A 20,067-nucleotide genomic window follows, 5' to 3' on the forward strand; every position below is an offset into this window, starting at 1 on the left:
GATTAAAACTGTGCTTACTGTATTTACTCAGAAGGAAATCTGAGATAGATTCAAGAGTCTATTTTTGATTCAAGAGTCTATTTTTTTTTCAAAAAAATTATGTCTACAGAATGTGTCTCACCAAATTATGTTACTATCATCTAATGGATCTTTACTTTGAGAAATAAGTGGCTAAAATAAGATATTTAATTAAAGAATGATGGAAATTCAAAGTTTTCATTATAAATGATAATTGTTTTGGGGGAAATTTTAAATATTTCCATGACACCACTCAACTATGAATATAATCTTTATGTGTCCTATTTGTGTTTTTCCTGATGTGATTTCTAACAAATGTGTGAAAAAATATAAAGCATGGGTGTACTAGAAATACATACATGTACCTGTCTTGGTGATATATTTTAAGGCAAAAAACAAAAAAATCTAAAAAAAATCTTATCTCCTTCAAAAACAAAAACTCACACTGTCAGTCTAATAAGAAACATAATTCTTTTTTTAAAGTACAAAAAAAACTTACCTTCTCTTAGAATCAATACTAAGTATTGGTTCCAAGGAAGAAGAGAAGTAAAGGCTAGGCAATTAGGTTAAGTGACTTGCCCAGTATCATGCAGCTAGGAAGTGCCTGAGGCCAAGCCTGAACCTGGGACTTTCTGTCTCTAGACCTGACTCTCTATCTACTGAGCCACCTAATTGCTCCTATTTTTGTTTTTTAAACAACTTGTCTATACTAGGTATGACTTAAATAACAACAAAAAAAATCTTAATTTGAAACATGTCAAATGAAAGAATATAGCATAAACATGCTGAGTTTTAATGAGTACATCGTTTCTTTAAATTAGGTATACATTGATCATCAAATTGAAGTTTGGTTATTTTTAGACAAGTAATGTGACTGGAAAAGCCAGAGTCCTCAATCAACAATAATTTACCTGTGACTTTCCTGATGTACACACTGCCTCCCTTACACCATCCCTAATTAATTCCACTGTTTAATTTAGGACTTGTGCCTAGATAGTACAAGAGTCATTTGAATAGAAGACAAACCCCAAATTCTTGACCTAATCTGCAAGAAGGTTTTGAGCTCCAGGACTACAAGTGGGTCTTCCCGAGCTTCCTATTTGGCCCTTAATGAAAGCATGATGGATTTTTAAAAAATCACATAAGACTCAGGGACACTATAAACAACTAGAAGGGAAAAAAAATAGCTACTCCCATCACCAGGTTAGGTTTATTAGAGAGAAGCAATGCACTAAAGACTAGAAAACAATAGGCTATTACTAATGCGGGTCTACAGTGCAGAGAATACAGAACAATTATGTAAGCAATTTCATAGTTTTAATCCCTTCAACTATTAATGGCCTTAAATATATGCTTAGTACTCTGATAATACTATTTTAAAAAAAGAACTCTGTATTTAGCAAAGGAATTAATTTCAAATTTTTCATGATTTATATTCTAAATGTTGTTTTTTAGACACTGATGTCATTGAAGTTTCCAACTTGAAAAATCAATATTTATAGGCATGATTTTTATCCAAATCACAACTAAAAAGTGTAAAATGACAGCTTTTTACTGTCTAGCCACTTCAGTCTTCTTTCCATTATAAATCTTGAACCACTATGGAATAAAGGCAAGAGAACTCATGCTCACTGTAGAATTTTCAACCTTACATAAATATGGTGATCCTGAGTAACACACAAACAAAATCTAAACATATCAGGGAATACGATGGTAAGAAATCTTTCCAAATTTTTTTGATCTGTCAGATTAAGTGAAGCCCTTTAAAAAATTGTGTAAAAAAAAACCCCAATGTTTAATGAAAACTTTTTTTTAGGTGGGTGAATATTATGATTTGATACTATAGTAATATGATTTAATTAAAAGACAAGTAAAAAGATAACGGAAAACAATTATTAAAAATCACAAACGACTATTTCACAAGGAACAAAACACAAACATTAAAATTATTTGCAGACATCATTAAAACAAAGCCACAAAATTTCTATAATGGCAAGAAGAATTTTTAACACTTTAAATGTTTCCTTCTGTAAAGATTTGTTTTGAATTGGCAATGCTTAAGAATCTGGTGAGTTTAAAACAACTCCAGCAAATACCATTAAGAAAGACTTTCAAAAGTTCTAACTGTTGCTGAGCGAATATAAATTTGGATCCTGAAAGAAGAAAAGCTTTTAAGTTGTAGTATTTATGATTAATAACTTTAAAATTAGGCTTACAGTTGAGACCCAGGGTTTTGGATTTTAATTTCAAAAACAAAATTTGTTATTTTTTTAAACCTACATATGAGCTGAAAGTTTCCTGCTATTTTGAATAGGTAAAATGCAAATTTTCTGTCTTTAATTAATAAATATATAAGAACAAAAAGTAGAATAAAAGATTTTGGTTATGTTCTCTTGAATATGCCCATTTAAAGAGCACTAAAGTAGGCAAACAGGTTTCTCCATCCAGGCTCTGACATTAATACTGTGGCTTGGGAAAAGTTACCTAACCTCCAGTGCCCTTAGTTTTTTCATGTTCTCATCTGCAAATTGAGTGATTAGATGATTTTCTAAAATTTGTTACCACCGTCTGACTGTATCACAATGTATACACCACTACATGAAGGAGTGTTGTTCTCTTCAGCTGGGAGGAATTCTTTCTACTAAAGTATATTACATCTAGACTACAATGCTAAGTGTTAGAGAGCTGTCTGAAGGCATACAGATTTTAAGTGACAATACTGTTAAAGTGGCTAGTAGATGTCAGAGGTGGGATTGGAACAGAGATCCTCCTGACTCCAAGTCCAGAACTCTACATCATCTTGATAGGAGTTGGGGAAGGGAGAAAGGAGAAAGTAGGGATGGAAAGTACTGTCAAATGCACTTAGGAATGGGGAAAGAGGGAAACCCTTTATGTATAATATGGACACAAACATTTAGGCATGCATGTTCATGTAAAATTAAATATTTTTAATATATTATTATTACTGTTAATTTTTAATTTTCTAGAATCCTTAAGTTGTTTTGTTTTGGTTGCTTTTAGAATTTCTGTATAAATCTAAATCTGTAACTCAATTAAAAAAAAAGCTTCAATTAAAGAATTATAGATGTAGACAGTTCATAAAAAATTTTTTGGCCTGGGGGCATCTGGGTGGCTCAGTGGATTGAGAGCCAGGCCTAGAGATGGGAGGTCCTGGGTTCAAATCTGGCCCCAGACACTTCCTAGCTGTGTGACCCTGGGCAAGTTACTTAACCCCCATTGCCCAGCCCTTACCATTCTTCTGCCTTAGAACCAATACCCAATATTGATTCTAAGACAGAAGGTAAGGGTTTTAAAAAAAATTTCCTTTGTTCACAAATTAAAACTTGAAACTATCTAAGAGAAATGGTTAAGAAAATAAGTAGGAGTAATGATGATACCAGATTACAATTGTATATAAAAATTTTAGTAAAATCAACTGTTTCTCTTGGATTAAATAAAAGAGATAAGTCAGAGCAAGATTTTTGTTGTTATTGCTTTTTAAGATAAGGAAAACTCAGAGACTTAATCAAGGAATGAATGAATGATAAAATCTCTGAGTTGGAATCTTAAAGGCATTAGTCCAGAAAGTCATCCACCATTGCAGTAGACTCTTTTATAATTGGCATGGGCATGATTTACCTTAAGGACCAGTTAAAAGGTATCAGAGCTAATAGTAGAAATTGGGCATGGCTCCAATTTTCAGTGATTTTTCTAGTGAACATGCTGCTTCTTTGCCTCCAAATTAAAAGAGTTAATCAAATCTGAATGGGTCCATAATTACACTTTAGGGAAATGGCATGCATTTCATTTATCTTAATAGAAAGATGGTCAACTAGACAAAATATAAAAACAAAACCCCAAGTCACACCCCTTCCCAATTTCCCCCCAAACCACCTAGCACTGGGTGCGCTCTCCCAGCATTGGGTCCTTTTACACACCTGCGTCTCTCCCTGACCTCTGATGTTGAGGACACAGTGCCAGCAGTAGTTGTAGTCAAGGCTGTGGTAGAAGTGGCAGCATTTACAACAGTTGGTGCAACAGGAATGGTCACTGCCGTGGGAGCACTGTCCTTGTCTTTTTCAGCACTATCCTCAGCCCACAAACGATGTGAGGTACTATAACATTATAAGCAGCAACACAAAAAGAGAAAAGGAAACAGCTAAACACCGAAAGCACTCACTAAACAGCAGATAACATGTAACTCCAGGGATGGATTTTTTAAAAACAGAAAGTGAGAAATCTCTCAGCAATGAAAAATTAAAGTCATTTGGAGTAATCAGGATAAATTTACATTTAACATTTTAATGAAAGAGAAGTTAATAATGACTAAATTTAAAGGTGTATTTTTTTCTTCACAGAGACATGCAAAATTGCTACTTTGAGGCTATACCTCAACTTTTTATACAGTATTTTTTTTTGTCTGTGAAGTAGCCAAATAAGTTGAACAAGGTAAATGAAAAAATCCAGAGTCCCAGCACCTACTAAACAAAAATGCATGCACATACAAAAGCACACAGGAGACCTGAAGACAAAACACAACTATGCACTGACCTGCTTTGTGTGCCTGCTGGAGAAGAACCAGTTGCAACCTTTGTGGTTGTACTCGTGCTTGAAAGCTGGCCTTTTTGGAGCCCAGTTGCAGAGGTAACTGTTGGTGCCGATGTGGTGCTTGGAACACTAGAATTAACCAAATCATCTTGTCTTCTACCAAAGGAACTACTGAAGGAGAGAGTCATTATCTATATAGTGTGTTTGAATGTGGACACTATCACTACAGCAACCGAAATTGGCGAGTCTTGGAATCATTCAAAGCCCTCTACATGCCACCCACTAAAACACGAGGGTTGCTCCCAGTATTTGCCAATGTCAAATGGCTCACAAATTTGAAAGTACTACATTTATCCATTTTATGAACAAGTTCTATAAAGTAGTTTTCTTATCTGGTATGCTTCTTATAATGTCCCAGGTTCTTGGGTCCTTGGTATACTGAGTCTGAGAAAAGCACCCCGGTTAGGAATAACCTAAGAAAACCTATTCATTGTACTGGTCATTATGAAGGTGTGAGGAAAACTATTTCAAAACTCCAGACTGAATCTTAAACCATTAACAGAACCTTAAAATAGATCTGGAATTCCAGGAGTTATCTAGACCTTCAAGAAGAACCATTGAACTTATTCTAGTCTACTACTATAAATGGTCCTAAAAACCAGTGAAACTCAAAGCCCAAATTGCACTCATAAACAAGGCTCACTGATGTGAAGGCTAAAAAGTGAAGTACAGTGTAGCCTTGCATTTTATATAAACTAGGATATGCATGAAAAAAAAACACACACACACACAAAATGCCTTCTTGTAAAGTTTTAAAATCTGTAAGTTTTTTCTGTCAGCTTTAATAGGAGAAAGGAAGCAAAATATGAAATGAGACTTATTTTGTTCCATGACTGCAGATAGGGAAAGCATGCAGATATCCCCCTAAATATTACTTAATACTTTCTTTCCTTTGGCTATTATGCATGTTATTAGAGCGGTCAATATCCTATTTTAACATTCCAATTGACTTCAAGTCAGTTGCATTGGTATGAATTTTAGTTACCTACTAGGGATAAATTACCTATTTTAGGTTATATCAAGAATTTCAGTCCCACAAATTTATAACTGAATATATTTTTTTATGGGGCAGCAAAATTTAATGCAATATAAATGAGGTGGCCACGCTGTGAAGAAATATTTGTCAATTATAATCTGAAGACAAATTTCCTATAAGCAATGAGATACTTTCGAGTGGAACCACATAATTCTGAATAATCCATATAAATGTGTCTTCCTCAATAAAGTACAAATTATCCCAAATATTTCTAAAATCACACAATTAAGTTGTTGTTTTTTAATAATTATTCTATTACCTTTTATGATAAGGTGGGCCAAGTGATGATAATCCTTCATTAATTGAGCTGTTTTTCTTGATATCTTCTTCCCATTTTCTTCTTGTATATGAACCACTTGTTCGTAAGCTTGAAGTTTCCCTGTGAAAAGATCACACTTTAGTTATGTGGCAGACAAGAAAAACAGGTTAAGAAGTTCTGCACTAAAATGTAAACAGTGTAAAAATTTACCATTTGATTACTGGAAACTTAATTTTTACCCTTATCACCCATCACTTAAAAATCAAAGAAATGTAATAAGAACATATTCACATTAAATTATGGATGTAAGAATAATTATTAATCAAACATAGCTATTGTGAAGTACTGAGCAAAACAGCTAGGATAGGGCCTGGGGTATATACAGTGTACACTACATTCTGAGGTTCTGTAAATTCTGCTTTGGTACATTTTATTTTATTTTTTTAAACCCTTACCTCCCATCTTAGAATAAAAACAGTGTAGTGGTTCCAAGGCAGAAGAGCGGTAAGGGCTAGGCAATGGGGACTAAGTGACTTGCCCAGGGTCACACAGCTAAGAAGTGTCTGAGGCCAGATTTGAACCTCCCATCTCTAGGCCTGGCTCTCAATTCACTGAGCCACCCAGCTGCCCCCTGCTTTGGTACATTTTAAAGGAAGCTTCATTGCCCAAAACACAAATTGATAATAAAGTATTTCAAATGATATGACTTCTCAATGATTAATATGAACATTTCATCAATAGTTTACATTGCAAAAATGCAAACAGACCCTTCTGACTGGTAGAACATTTGTTAAAACAACCTTTATTTACTGCAAATTTTAAGCATATTATAAAAATTTTAATTATTTTCCTGAATAAATATCATATTTGAGAAAATACAAAATTAGAAGCAACAACAGATGCTATAGGTAGGACACCTTGTTCTGGGAGGATGAGGGGAAGACAGGAAAGAGATGTACAGAGAAAGCAAGAGCTTAGCTTTCAGGAAAACAATCTTCATAAAAAATACATTTAACATCTCATGTCCTTAATGGAGGTATTAGTATATATGTTAAGAATATCTCAGTCACATTAGCTTTAGCTAATATTAAATATTTGTTAACAGCAAACAAACTAGTTATGTGTGAAGATTGGATGAGGCTTTCCCCCGATTGTAACAATGAAGGTCTTCTGGGAGTTCAACTTGGAACTCTCACTTCACCAAATCCAATTTTCACATATGTGTATTAAGAATTTAATGGTACCATAAATGCTGATGTGGATTTAGTGATGTTATAAAATTTTGGTATCTAATTAATGTTAAGAGAGTAAATTTTGTAAGTTATATCAAAGAACTATTACATCTTTCAAGAATAAGATGGTTTAAATGGTTTAAAAGCACAGATACAGTACCAATCCATTCTGCTATAATTGGTTTTGAAAGTAGCACAAGTCAATACAATGTGAAATTTTCTAAAATGCTTTTCATTTTATTTCACGTTTCATTTATTGGGTGGGAGATGGTATAGCCTATTTAGTTTTAAAAGGGTGATTTTTGATATAAAGGCTTATGGAGAGTACAAAAATGGTGAATAAGAGGAGGATGGCTATGATAGCAAAACTATAAACATTTGTGAAGAGCTTTGAATTATTCACAAGTGATCACACTTTAGAATTCATTTGCACCCACTGTTTCACAGCAAAAGTCTACATTGGCCTTTTAAAGGTTAGTACTTGGAAATTTAAAAAATTATGAAACCTTTTTATTTGCAAGAACCAGAAGCTACCTCTTCTAATATTTCATCATATAAAATCTTCAACATATGTGTTGAAGATATTAATACGAAAACCAAAATATAAATCCCAGTGGTATCCTGGAGTTAGTTTGTACTATGCTCATAAGAGCAGACAGTATCTTTGGGATTGGTAAATGCTACAAATCAGGGTTTAACTTATTGCTTCATTGACTGTCTAGACTTAAAAAGAAAATGTGAATAATGCAGATTAAATTAAAAAACATGTTACATGTACATTATAAAAATAAAAAAATTCAGAGTCAGTGGTGAAGTATTTGCCATGACTGTGGCCATGACTGCAGCAGCTTTCACAACAGAGTTTTAGTTCTTCAAGCTGAAAAAGGAGGCACAGACCATTCTGAGCTCAATTGACTAAAACAGGCAGGGTGAACAGTGGTCAATAGTACAGTCTATATCTCCCTTCACTTGGCACATGTCTGATTCAGATTTAGCCAAAGCTCTTTTCTGATGGGACTGTGGTCATTACTATAACCAACATTCAGTGAAATGGGAAAACTCTGCTAAACTATCTATAAACTTATAGCTGTCAGATATGTATCTTGCTTCCTTTCTAAGATATTGTTTACTGACTTTAAACTGAGTCCACTGTTGCGTACTCTCTCTCTGCTTCTCTTGCCATTAGATCCTGGTAAATATGTGACTCCTGATCTATTGTTCTGTGGGCTGAAGTCTTTATCTCTGTTACTGTCACTTAATGTAAATTTTTCTATCACACATCAGGGCTAACACTGTACCATGAAAGTCTAGTCAGCTTTTCAACCACTTCAAGAAAGTCTTATTCATCCTTTCTACCTTTATTTTAATGCTAGTTTTTTTTTTTTAAGTTCACTGTTTTACAGATGAGATGATGTATAGAAGATTGTTTTCTCATTCTTTTCATGGATCTTAGAAGAGGGGAAAATGGGACATCACTTGAGATTTGAATAATATGGCATATGCCTAATCTTAACTAACTTCAAAGATTTAAAATTTAAAAATAAAATAAAATTAAAGCAGGTTATTTAGATTTCACTAAGAAGTCACCTGTTTTCCTTTTCCTCAATGTCAGAGGTACTGGCCAGACGTCGTGGTATTGTAGGTGTAACATATGCCAGTCGAGTTCCTTTATTGTCTTTCTCCTGCAACATAGGGAAAAAATTAAAGTTAAACTAGAAAACAATAAACATTTATTCAAAAATGCATAATTGCTCAGCTATTGGAGTTTAGAAAGACATAGAATTAGAAACCATGCATTACAATCCTGGCTCTGCTACTGTATGATCTTGGGCAAATGGCAATGTTGACACCTTGGTTTTCTTAGATTAAAATGAGGAAACAGAACTAAATAATATCTAAATATTCTCCAACTCAAATGCCCCAAACTCTATTATCCTTTATTTACTCTTCAATTCTTTCATCATTATTAAAAGATCAGCTAAAGTTTGTGAATGAGGAAACAAAAATTCCTTTCCCATTCTGTGCAATTTCCTAAAATTGGTAAAAATGAGCTACTCAAAATAATGCCCTTTTATAGTTGGAAGGTTATATTTATTAATTTCAAAGCTATAAACACTACAAAAATTCATTTTCATCTGGTTTGTTAAAGGCAAGGAAACTTTATGTAGGTATACATTCCTAGTTTTTGACACTTCAAAGTATTTTTGCACACTATATTATATTTAGGTTGACATAAGTAATAAATGATAAGTCATTTTTTAGTGTATCTATTTGGAGGGGCAAATTGTAATTATTTAATTTTGATATAATTTTCAGTTATTGGGACATTTTTAAATAATTAAGAGAAAATACTAGTAAAAATTACCCAAATTTTTTAAAAAATTGCATGGCTTATAACCTACAGTTGGAAATGAATTAGTTCCTCAGAACATGTACCTTGTCCAAGTATTATACATGGGCTGGGCATACAATTCATTCAATGGTTCCAAGTGCCTCTGTGATATAGGAGCTGATCTTTTTAATGCCACCAGTGCCTCCCTATGTGAATAACATAATTTGCACACAAAAACATTGGAGGTGATCTTAAAAGAGTATAATGAATGAACATAGGAGGTAGGCTAAGGTATGTTACTACAGGTAAAGAATGTAAGAGGTGGAAAAAACAATAATATTAGCTCATTTATAGATATACAGTATGCCAGGCACTGTCCCAAAAACTTTAGAATTATGATTTCATTTGAGCCTCACAACAAGGAGAGAGGGCTATTATCTCAAATTTACAGATGAGGAAACTAAAGTAAACAGAGGTGCAAGAGTCTCATCCAAGGTCACACACAGGTAGTGAGTTTCTGAGGCTATATTTGAATTCAGGTCTTCCTGACTGCATGCCCAGCCAAGTAATGTGAAAAGTATGATCAAAGGAGGTTGGCAGGACCCTGTGGCAAGAGCATAACACAGAAGATGAAATCAATGATATTTTAATACTTACAAAAAGTTAAAAAGATGCCACTGAGCATTAGTTTGACACCAAATATAGTATTTATGGGAAACCATATATAAGAATGACAAGAGAGGCAGCTAGGTAGCTCAGTGGAAAGAAAGCCAGGCCTGGACTTGGGAGTTTCTGGGTTTGAATCTGGTTTCAGAGACTTCCTAACTGTGTAACCTTGGGCAAGTCAACTTAACCCCTATTTTGTAACCCTCACCCTTCTTTTGCCTTGGAAACAGTACTTAGTATTTAGTATTCCAAGACAGAAGGTAAAGGATTAAGAAAAAAGAAAGGCATGAAAATTCATTAATGGAAGCAAAAGTGAGGTGTATCTATATTAAGTCATTGAACTTATTTATCCAGGAGGCTAATATATAACACTCCAGATCTAGTATATTTATAGAACAAGTACTCAGATATACAGGCAAATACATATGGTTATGCCATGACATAGTATTACTCTTTCTGGTTATTATTAAATATGAAATTCCTCTTTCAGAACACTATGTAGTAGATCTAGGAGGTTTCATTATCATTCCCTTAGCCCACCAAACCAAGAAGTTCACTGTGGTGGAAATGACAATTGGCTAGAGTCCCTAGAGTTGATACTTATTAGCTATTTTTGTTTATTTCCCATACATCTGTTTCCTTTGCTATAATCAAGCAAATAGGATTTATTTAAGAAAGTTCTGGCACTGAGGACAGAGGACCTGGGCTCAAGTCACTTAGCTTCCCTGGACCTAAATTTTCTCAACTGTAAGAAGAAAAAGGTTGGAGAAGATGGTTTCTGTAGCCTTGGTCAGCTGTAGATCCATGGATCTACTGAGAATTTTAGCAGATTATTGGAAAAAATCAAATGAAATGTTGTGTATCAAAGTACTTTGTAACCCTAAAGTACTAGAACTAGTACTAGAATTTGGGTACTAATGAGTAATTATTAGTTATAATATCAAAAAACAATTATATACAAGTGAGGTAATTTACCTTTTCTTTATTATCCAAAGAAGAAGAAAGCCTGGGACTGGATGCTGAGCGCATAACGCCTGCCATGTCCTTCTCCTTCTGGGCTTCTTTAGAGGCTGTGATTTCAGCAAGGGCACCATAGCTGCCTGTCTTCCTAAGACCAAGCCTCCAAGAAGCAGGGGATTCATCTTTCCGCTCCTCTTCTTTTGGAGAAACCTTAGTAGACGTTGGAAACTGTTTTTTTGTTTTTTGGAAAGTGGGGAGAAAAAAAAATACACTCATCATACCAGGAGCTAAATCAAGATATTCTTATAGGCAAACAGGACATAAAAATATGATCATAAGAGAAAATACTGTTTTCCTATGTTAATGACTTCATCAATAATGGGAACATCCATAGCTGAAAAAATGGAATAGAATTTTAGAAGTTAGGCTTACAAAAATACACTCCACACTTTTTTAATCACACGGACACCAAGATGCAAATCTAGACAGAAGTGACCACACAGTAAAAATGTAAAACCATGCAATTGTAGCACTGGCATTTTTATTAAGTTTGTTATTTTGTAACCTAAGACAAATTCTCGTACATACAAAATCCTCACCAGAAGTTTTTCACCCTTACTGGGCACAAGAACAATGCCAGTTTTGCGTAACCCCTGCCTCCATGATGCAGGATCTATTGATTCCGCCACAGGAATGATAGGAGGAATGAAATCATACTAAAGCCAAATTAAACATGACATGTAAAGAAATGAAGATTGAAAGAAAGAACACAAAAGGGTTAAGAAAAGACACCATATTCATTTGTTCATTTAAGCCCTGAAACTAGAAATATTGATCTTAAGTCTTGAAAAATAATTGACAATAAACCTCAATCTTAACATAGAAGACAACACGATGAAAGAAGCTGGTAGAGAAATAAGCTATATTCCCAAGACAGTTAAAAATAAACATTTATTAAATTAGCAAGCCAGAGTACTACCTAGTACATAAAGGTAGATCAATTTAAAAACAGAAACAAAAAAGCACCAACCACTTTGAGGTCAACACACAAAAAAGTGAAACTTGAATTTTAAGTTTTAATAAGCAAGATAGTTTGCTTTAAAAATTTTGTTTTAAATTTAAAAGTGATTAAAAAAAGGGGGAGTGGGCAGGAAGGGGGAAGCACTGGCTTTATTTTTCTGATCCAATTTTAATATAAATTAATAATATGAATTCTCAGGAAAATAACAGTTGGACTATTTTAAAAGATGATAAAAATTTTATTCTTGAGATCCCTTAAACATGATAAAATTTATAATTTAACACAACCCACTTCAGAAATGATTCTTGATTGATGACTATTACAAGAAATTTTAGCTTTGTAACTAATTTTTTAAAATCCTTACCTTCTATCTTATTATTAATTGTAGGCAAATGGGGTTAAGTGACTTGCTCAGGGTCACAGAGTTAGGATATGTTTGAGGTCATATTTGAACCCAGTCCTGACTTAAGGTCTGGCATTCTATTCACTACATTAGCTAGCTGCACTGCACCACTTTGTAACTAATTGAAAAACAATTCACTTCTATTAGATTGTGAGCTCCATGAGGGCATGAATCACATTTTATTTTAATTTTGTACCACTCTTCCACGCTACCACTTGTGGAATGGTATCTTGCACAAAATACACGCTTCCGGAAAAAGCTTGCTAGAGTTGGAAGATAATTAGTATGTCTCCACATTAGAAATGGGGTCTCAATTAAAATTGGCAGTTGAGTATTAATTCCCATGAAAGAAGAAAATTCTGATTGCATAAGGCCAATTGAACTCCTCATAGGAGTGGTTTATGAAACAAGAAAAGAATGACATTCTGTTGGCAAAGGTGATAACAGTCTAATGTGTGATCCTCTGATGTGGAGCCAAATGATTTTTGACTGTGACAAAAATAAATTATTCTCTCTTCCAGGAGTGAAAATTTGCTCATTCAAAATAAAATGTTCAAAGTTTTAAAGGCAATTTTGAAAAAATTAAAACTTTTAATGATGGTATCATTATATTAAATGTCTACTCTCTTAGGGTGACTGGTTTTGAAGGTGATTTAGTCCTTTCACAGACAAGTTGTGCTTAATAACTGAAGTTGAAGATAGTCCAAAAAGTAATGAACAGGTGTATGGTGGGGATGAACAGGCTGAAAACATTACAAACAAGGGATTAAGAAGCAGAAGTGATATAATGGACATCTTCAAGAAAATGTAAGTCATCATAAGAGACTTATATGCTGTCACATAAACAGATAGTGGTATAACATCACCTCTGTGCTCCACTGGTATCCTTGTGGTGTCAGAAAAAAAATCTAAGAAAGGTGCAGTACATGTACCAGACCCCTGTGATAAACTTAAGGGAGGACACAGACAAGAATCATACTGGATCGGCAGGCATAGAGGTTCTACAATTTGTATCAATGGAGGGAATACCCTATCAGCTTAATTAATCAATAAGCATTGGCTAGGTGCTTACTCTGGGGCTGATACTAGAGATCAAAGCACAAAAAATGAAACAATACTTACAGACAGTGTACTTAAGATAATGAGTACATATAAGTATATACAGCATAATTATGTAGTGAATAAGTATAAATAAACATGAAGTAATTAAATAGAAGGGAGTTTTGGAGGGAAGTCATTAGCAATTGGTAGAAAATCTTCATGCAGATAACAGTGCCAATGCTAAGTCTTCAAAAAGGTGGAGGTAAAGAAGGGAGGGCACAAAGCTAGGACTCAAGTATCCTGGCTGATAAACGAGATACAGTCAAGTTTGGCTGGATGTCATAAAGAACAAGAGGAGAAATAATGTCCAAAGAGAGTAAAAAGCAGCTCCTCCAAGTGTTGTGATTATCAATGAGATAATAATTCAAAGTGCTTAGCACAGTTCCTGGCACAGGGTAGATACTGTATAAATATTATTTCTTTTTGTGGGTGTTGGTGAACTCTTTCATTTCATTTTGTCCCTTTTGCTTTTACATGGTCAAAAAATGGAGCGGATTTTAAAATTTTTGTTTCAATAAAAAACAAAGACTTGCACAATGAAATCGGGTATAAAAGGACAGATGTAATATCTTGGTAATAAATGTAATAATCATAAATAAGTTTCTCCTTGTCCAATTTTCATATCAAGTAATCAATGAATAGTTAAGAAATATTTATGAAAAGTATATTATGTAGAGATTATAGCCCTATAAAGTATTTTTTCCCTACTATGATTGTTAATAGAGAATTTTTTTTATAGTAGATAAAATACCAGTTTGGGAGGCAACAGAAGTTCAATGGCTGTATAACTTACAAGTTTTTCTAATTTTTGCCAAGTCACGTCATCTTTTTTTAATCTCAATTTCCTCATCTCAAAACCTGATATAAGTGTGGAATATTTTGTAAACTATAAGAAGAAGGGATCAAAAATTATAATATTCCATTCTATGACAGTGTCTCAAAGTCAATAAGGTCATAATCAAGCACTATACCATTAAGTTTTTTTTTTTAACCATTACCTTTCATTTTAGAATCAATACTGAATATTAGTTCCAAGGCAGAAGAGCCTTAAGGGCTAGGCAATAAGGGTTAAGTGATTTGCCTAGGGTCACACTGCTAGGAAGTGTCTGAGGTCACATTTTAATCTAGGACCTCTCATCTCCAGACCTGGCTTTCTATTCACAAAGACAAAACAAAGGAGAAAGAAGGGTGGTGGAATGTCCAGTATGAAGAAAACCATGGAGGTCAGTGTCACTGGATTGTAGACTACATGGAGAAGAAAAAGGTTTAAGATGGTTAGAGATGGGTCAGGGGAGGCAAGTTGTGAAGGGCTTCACTAGTAGAAAATTTTCTAATAGAACTTGAAGTAACAGGGAGTTTCCTAAATGAGGAAAAACCTTGGATTTTAGGAAGACCAATTGACAGCAGGAGGGAGGATGGATTGGATGGGGAAGAGAACTGACCATCAGAAAAAGCACCCAGCAACTGCACTGATCCAGAAGTGAGGTGATGAAGACTAGAGTCAGAGGAAAGATGTCTGTATGAGAGGCGCTAGACATAGGTAGAATGGGCCAGCTCTTGGCAACAGTTTGGATGTAAGGGCTGAGAGCGAGTTGTTGAGGATGAGCTTGGTAACTGGGAGGAGAGAGATACTTTGAACAAGAATAGGAAAGCCAGGAAGAGGGGGGAATTCGAGGAGAAAAGATTGTAAGGTCATTGATAAGATCCTTACCCTCCCTAAGCCTCCGCTTCCTCATGTATGAGAGTATGATAATAGCTATAGTATGTACCTCACATAGTTGAACTATTGTATAGAAAAGCACTTTATAAATGCTAAAGTTTAGATGAATGTCAACTATCATGATGTAAACATAGTTTTCCCATCTGTAAAGCTAGTACTACTCTACCCATAATGTGATTTGTTTTATTATTAATATTCATTTCCTCAATCAATTTGCACAGATATCAACAGAATACAAATACTTAAGGAAATGCTATAAATAATCTATAAAAACCAGAAAAGCGGCTTGATGTTCCAAAATCAAATATTTTTTAAAGTATTCTTCAAATTAAAATTAGCTAATTATTAATATGTAATTGTGAAAAACCCATTTTGTCCCTCTAAGCAAAATGCACAAGATTCAATAAACAATTTTTTAAACTTACCTTTTTAATTGGTGATGTAGGTGTCACCTGGCCAGAAGACAAGGTAGGTGTTGTGACAGCTACAGGAGCTGCTGGAACACTGGAGGTATTGGTGTTACTAACAGATGCCATAGGTTTTGTTTTATCTTAAAAACACAGAAGGAAATATTTGGATATTGAGCCTAGACTTAAAATGTTTTTGTTCAACTTCTATGACATGAAAAATATAATTTTAAAGTATTCCTCTGAAATGATTTTTAAAAATAATACAAGGGAATTATAAAAATATAAAATGGAATAAATGAAAAAATGGAAAAAATGAAAATAATTTGGAAATAAGATCCAAAAAAATATCCTTTACAAAAAGACATGGGTAGATTTTGCTGCATTTTTAAAATAAAATTCAACAAAAACATAGTAAGTGATCCCTAGAAAAACAAGTATGGTGCTCATATAGCTCTCACATTGTCATCTTGTATACATTATAAAATTTTAAACATCATTGAAACAAGCATTTAAAGACATTACAATGAAGACTGTTCATTACTAATTCTCATTAGTTAATAAAGTACTGGGACTCTATGACATGAGTCCATAAAAACTCTAGGCATATATATACACACACATACACATATACATATGTGTATGTGTGTGCATAGAAAACCCTTTAGACATGAGAAATAGCACTGATTAGGGGCAGCTAAGTGGTTCAGTGGATAGTCAGTGGAAATGGAGATCCAGGGTTCAAGACTGGCCTCAGACACTTTCTAGCTGTGTGACCCTGGGCAATTCACTTAACTGCAATTGCCTAGCCCTTCCTGCTTTTCTGCCTTGGAACCAATACTTGGTAGTGATTCTAATATACAAAGTAAAGTTTTTAGGAAAAAGAATAAAAAAAGAAAAAAATTAAAAAACAGAACTGATTACACACAATTGCAAGAGGAAGAAGACTACAAAGTCCTGGTTACAATATAAATAAATGTTTTCCCACCAGACACTGAAATAAAATGTCTAAGTAACCTGAGACCCCCCCCCCCAAAATGTTTGCTTAGCATATTGAGGTGTGCAAAGAGAAAAAGTAGAATCTTTAATGCCATGGGGGAGTTGTACATTCTTGAGAAACACCCAATTATTTTGTCCTAATACGCTGACTGATTTTCAAAGAAATCTTCCACTTTGGTATTAATAATGTGTTACCTCCTTCAAAAAAATAAGATGTTACTGACTGCATAGCAATAAAATATGTACTTTGTTCTTTGGATAACCTTTCTACTTGCAAAAATAAATTTTTTTATGACTCACTGACTCTTTTACCCAGTTCTCATGTTTTCAAGGTACAAAAACTATAAACTGTGGCCATTTAACAAAGATATGGAATAACTACCAAATTCGGAAACTACTCATAGCACTTCCAATGAATTGTATTCTAGTCCTTTCTCTCTTAAAAGTCCACATGGCTCTTCTAACTTAATATGGAATTTTAAGAACCTAATTAAAACAATAAATTTAAAGAATCAAAGTGGATTAAAAAAACACAAAATATTTAAATTTTTCTTTATTAAATAGTTAATTATTTCTAATTAAAAATTAAACTACAGGATTTTTAAAAAGGCTTTCACAGGCCATTCAAAAGTAAAGAGATGCTTTAGATACATACCCTTATCAGCCACATACTAGCAATACAACACCTAGGTCTATTTCCCAAGGAGATTAGGGAAAAAGGAAAAGAGCTTATCTGTTCCTATATATACATTAAACCAGTTCTCCTTGTGGTGGCAAAGAACTGGGAATTAAGGGATGTCCATCAATTGATGAATAGCTGGACAAACTGGGGTATATGATTGTAATGAATACTACTGTACCATAAGAAATGATATGGTTAGTTTTTTAAAAACTTTAAAAGGCCTACATGAAGGAATGAGCATATTACATAAAGGTATACAATTATTATTTGAAGAATAACATATGAAAGCCCACAATTGAAAAATAGAAACACGAAAGACAATTTATTAAAATGAAAGACGATCTATATATGTATCTTTTTGTCAGGTGATACCTTCTATAGTGTGAGGAGAGAGGGGACAGAGATCTCTGGGAATAAACAAAATAAGTTCTCTATTTTAAAAAAGGGACATTTTATCCTTTGTCTTTTCTTTTTTGGTCAAGAAGGCAGTGGCTTGTTTTTTTCTCACTGTGCAGGTAAGCTGTTAATGACATAGTTTGATTTTATTTTTTTTAAACCTCTCCTTTTTGTTTTAGTAACAGCTCTTAAAGATACATGAGCAAGGGTTAGGCAAGTGAGTTAAATGACTTGCACGAAGTCACATAATTAGGAAGAATCTGAAGTTACATTTGAACCCAGGTCCTCCCAACTCTAAGCCTGGTGCCTTATCCATTGAGTCACCTAGTGACCTCATAATATAGTTTTTAAAAAATACTACTTTAAGTAAAGTATTTTCATTCATTAGCTACTATTAAAGCTAAAAAAAGGTAAAAGTTTCATTTTTAAATAACCTTCACAAAGAAATGCCCAATTGTTTTTATCTTGCCAAATGAAAAAAGCAAAAAAAAAATTTTTTTAAAGAAAAAAGTCAAGAAACCCCAAGTATGTATGTGTGTATTACTTGTCAAAATATTCATATTAAAAAAGACATGAAAGAATAAAATGAACAACTTGAGAAACTTCTAAAAAGTGATTATGATTATCAAATGAGGCATAGAATGGGAATATGCTCCCTGTCATGGAGTATGTCTAATGCAGAGTATAACTGATAAAGTTCTTCAAAAGTTCTTGTGGAGATGGCATTGTGAGCACTGACCCCAGATAAATTAAAAAGCTTGCACAAGGGAGGTTTAAATGTCAAAATGACTAAGATTGAGGGGAAGGTAAGAAAAGGAAGGAGCCAAATATTCTCTCACTGTTTCATGTGTTATTCTAAAACATGCTATCTTTAGGATATGAAGGAGAAAGAACATGAAAGAGAACTAAAGGTCTGTACCTCTGAAATTGATACTTGAAGTACACTTGACATCTGCAAGGAAGGTACTCAGGGGGGACCTCGCTATAAGTAAGGTTATAAGAATGCAGCACTGTTGGAACTGAAGGTAAGAGAGCCAGACAACAAACCCAGAATAAAACCAATAAATGACTGAAAAAGCATTAATTAAGCACTCACTGTATGCAAAGCACTGAGCTGAGTATGAGCTACAAATATAAGTAGAAAAGTAAGGTATTACTTGCTGTCAAGGAGACCACACTAATAAGAAGTTTTAGCTGTAAAACAGATGGAAAAGATCCCATATTCCTTAGGTATAGTGCCAAAGCAGATGGTGATACACTTTCCCTAATGCCTTTTACTTCTAAAACCATATCTCCATCTCTAATGTTGAACAATTCATCCAGTACAAAGAGCTTTGAGGGCAAATACCTTCTTTTTGGAGGTCCTGAGCAGCTAAGGTTGCTGAGAAAGCAAAGTTTACAGTAGCTACAGAGGAAGCGCCAGATTACATTTCCACTAGGGTTGCTTTCTAAATGCTAGTTTCAGAGACCAGGCTGGGCAAGAAAGAACTAAAACAATGATATACAAGAGCTAAAGAAAGGTTACCAAGACAGTGGGAGTTTGAATTTAGACTGGACATATGCATGGCTAAGCAAACTTAAGTAGGAATAAGGGTGGGGAAATAAATGAATGATACTGGAAAGGAGTAAGGAAGAAACATTAATGAGCATTTTTCACGGATGTGTATAATGTTGCTTAATGGGAAGTTAAGCATAATGGGAAGTTAAAAGAGATGAAAATGAATTTGTGTGTGTGTGCACACATGTGTAAAATGAGAGGGGTTCAGAAATTGGTGTGATTGTATTTATTATATCAAACATTGATTTAAAGATCCCAGGTCTGTATGTTTGTCTGTCTCTTTGCTGAAATACTGTTCAAGAAAGAATTTGAATTAAAAAAAAATTAATGGTCTCTGATAAAGACTTCATTTCTCAAATATATAAGAAAGTGAGCCAAATTAAAAAAAAAAAGGTCATTCCCCAATTGACAAACGATTACAAGCAGGCAGTTTTCCAAAGAAGTTAAAGCTAAGAAGTCACATGAAAATAATGCTCTAAATCACTTAATGCACCCCCCCCCCCATTTTCTGTTTTAGAACTGCTACTAAGTGTTTTGATTCCAAGGCAGAAAAGGTAAAGGGTCCAAATCACTTTTAATATATTTACTTACCACATAATTATCAGATTGGCTAACATGTCAGAAAAAGAAAATGACAAATGCTAGAGGAGATGTGTAAAAATTGGGACA

General features: G+C 33.9%; 1 protein-coding gene across 23 annotated transcripts in view; it reads right to left on the bottom strand.

The window, feature by feature from the left end:
* PPP1R12A (protein phosphatase 1 regulatory subunit 12A) overlaps positions 1–20,067 on the bottom strand; it is a 185,519-nt gene that overhangs the window by 46,846 nt on the left and 118,606 nt on the right. For 7 of the 23 annotated variants that reach the window (XM_056798529.1, XM_056798528.1, XM_056798534.1 and 4 more), the window contains 7 exons: positions 15,782–15,906; positions 11,711–11,827; positions 11,127–11,339; positions 8,741–8,835; positions 5,922–6,041; positions 4,570–4,737; positions 3,957–4,133 (listed from right to left, as the gene is read on the bottom strand). In XM_056798529.1, coding sequence (XP_056654507.1) covers positions 3,957–4,133; positions 4,570–4,737; positions 5,922–6,041; positions 8,741–8,835; positions 11,127–11,339; positions 11,711–11,827; positions 15,782–15,906 — 1,015 coding nt within the window. The remainder of the gene's footprint in view (positions 1–3,956; positions 4,134–4,569; positions 4,738–5,921; positions 6,042–8,740; positions 8,836–11,126; positions 11,340–11,710; positions 11,828–15,781; positions 15,907–20,067) is intronic. The other 16 variants (XM_016425686.2, XM_056798535.1, XM_056798540.1 and 13 more) reach the window with 10 other exon arrangements.

This window comes from Monodelphis domestica, chromosome 5, assembly GCF_027887165.1.
Source record: "Monodelphis domestica isolate mMonDom1 chromosome 5, mMonDom1.pri, whole genome shotgun sequence".
NCBI classification, from domain to species: domain Eukaryota; kingdom Metazoa; phylum Chordata; class Mammalia; order Didelphimorphia; family Didelphidae; genus Monodelphis; species Monodelphis domestica.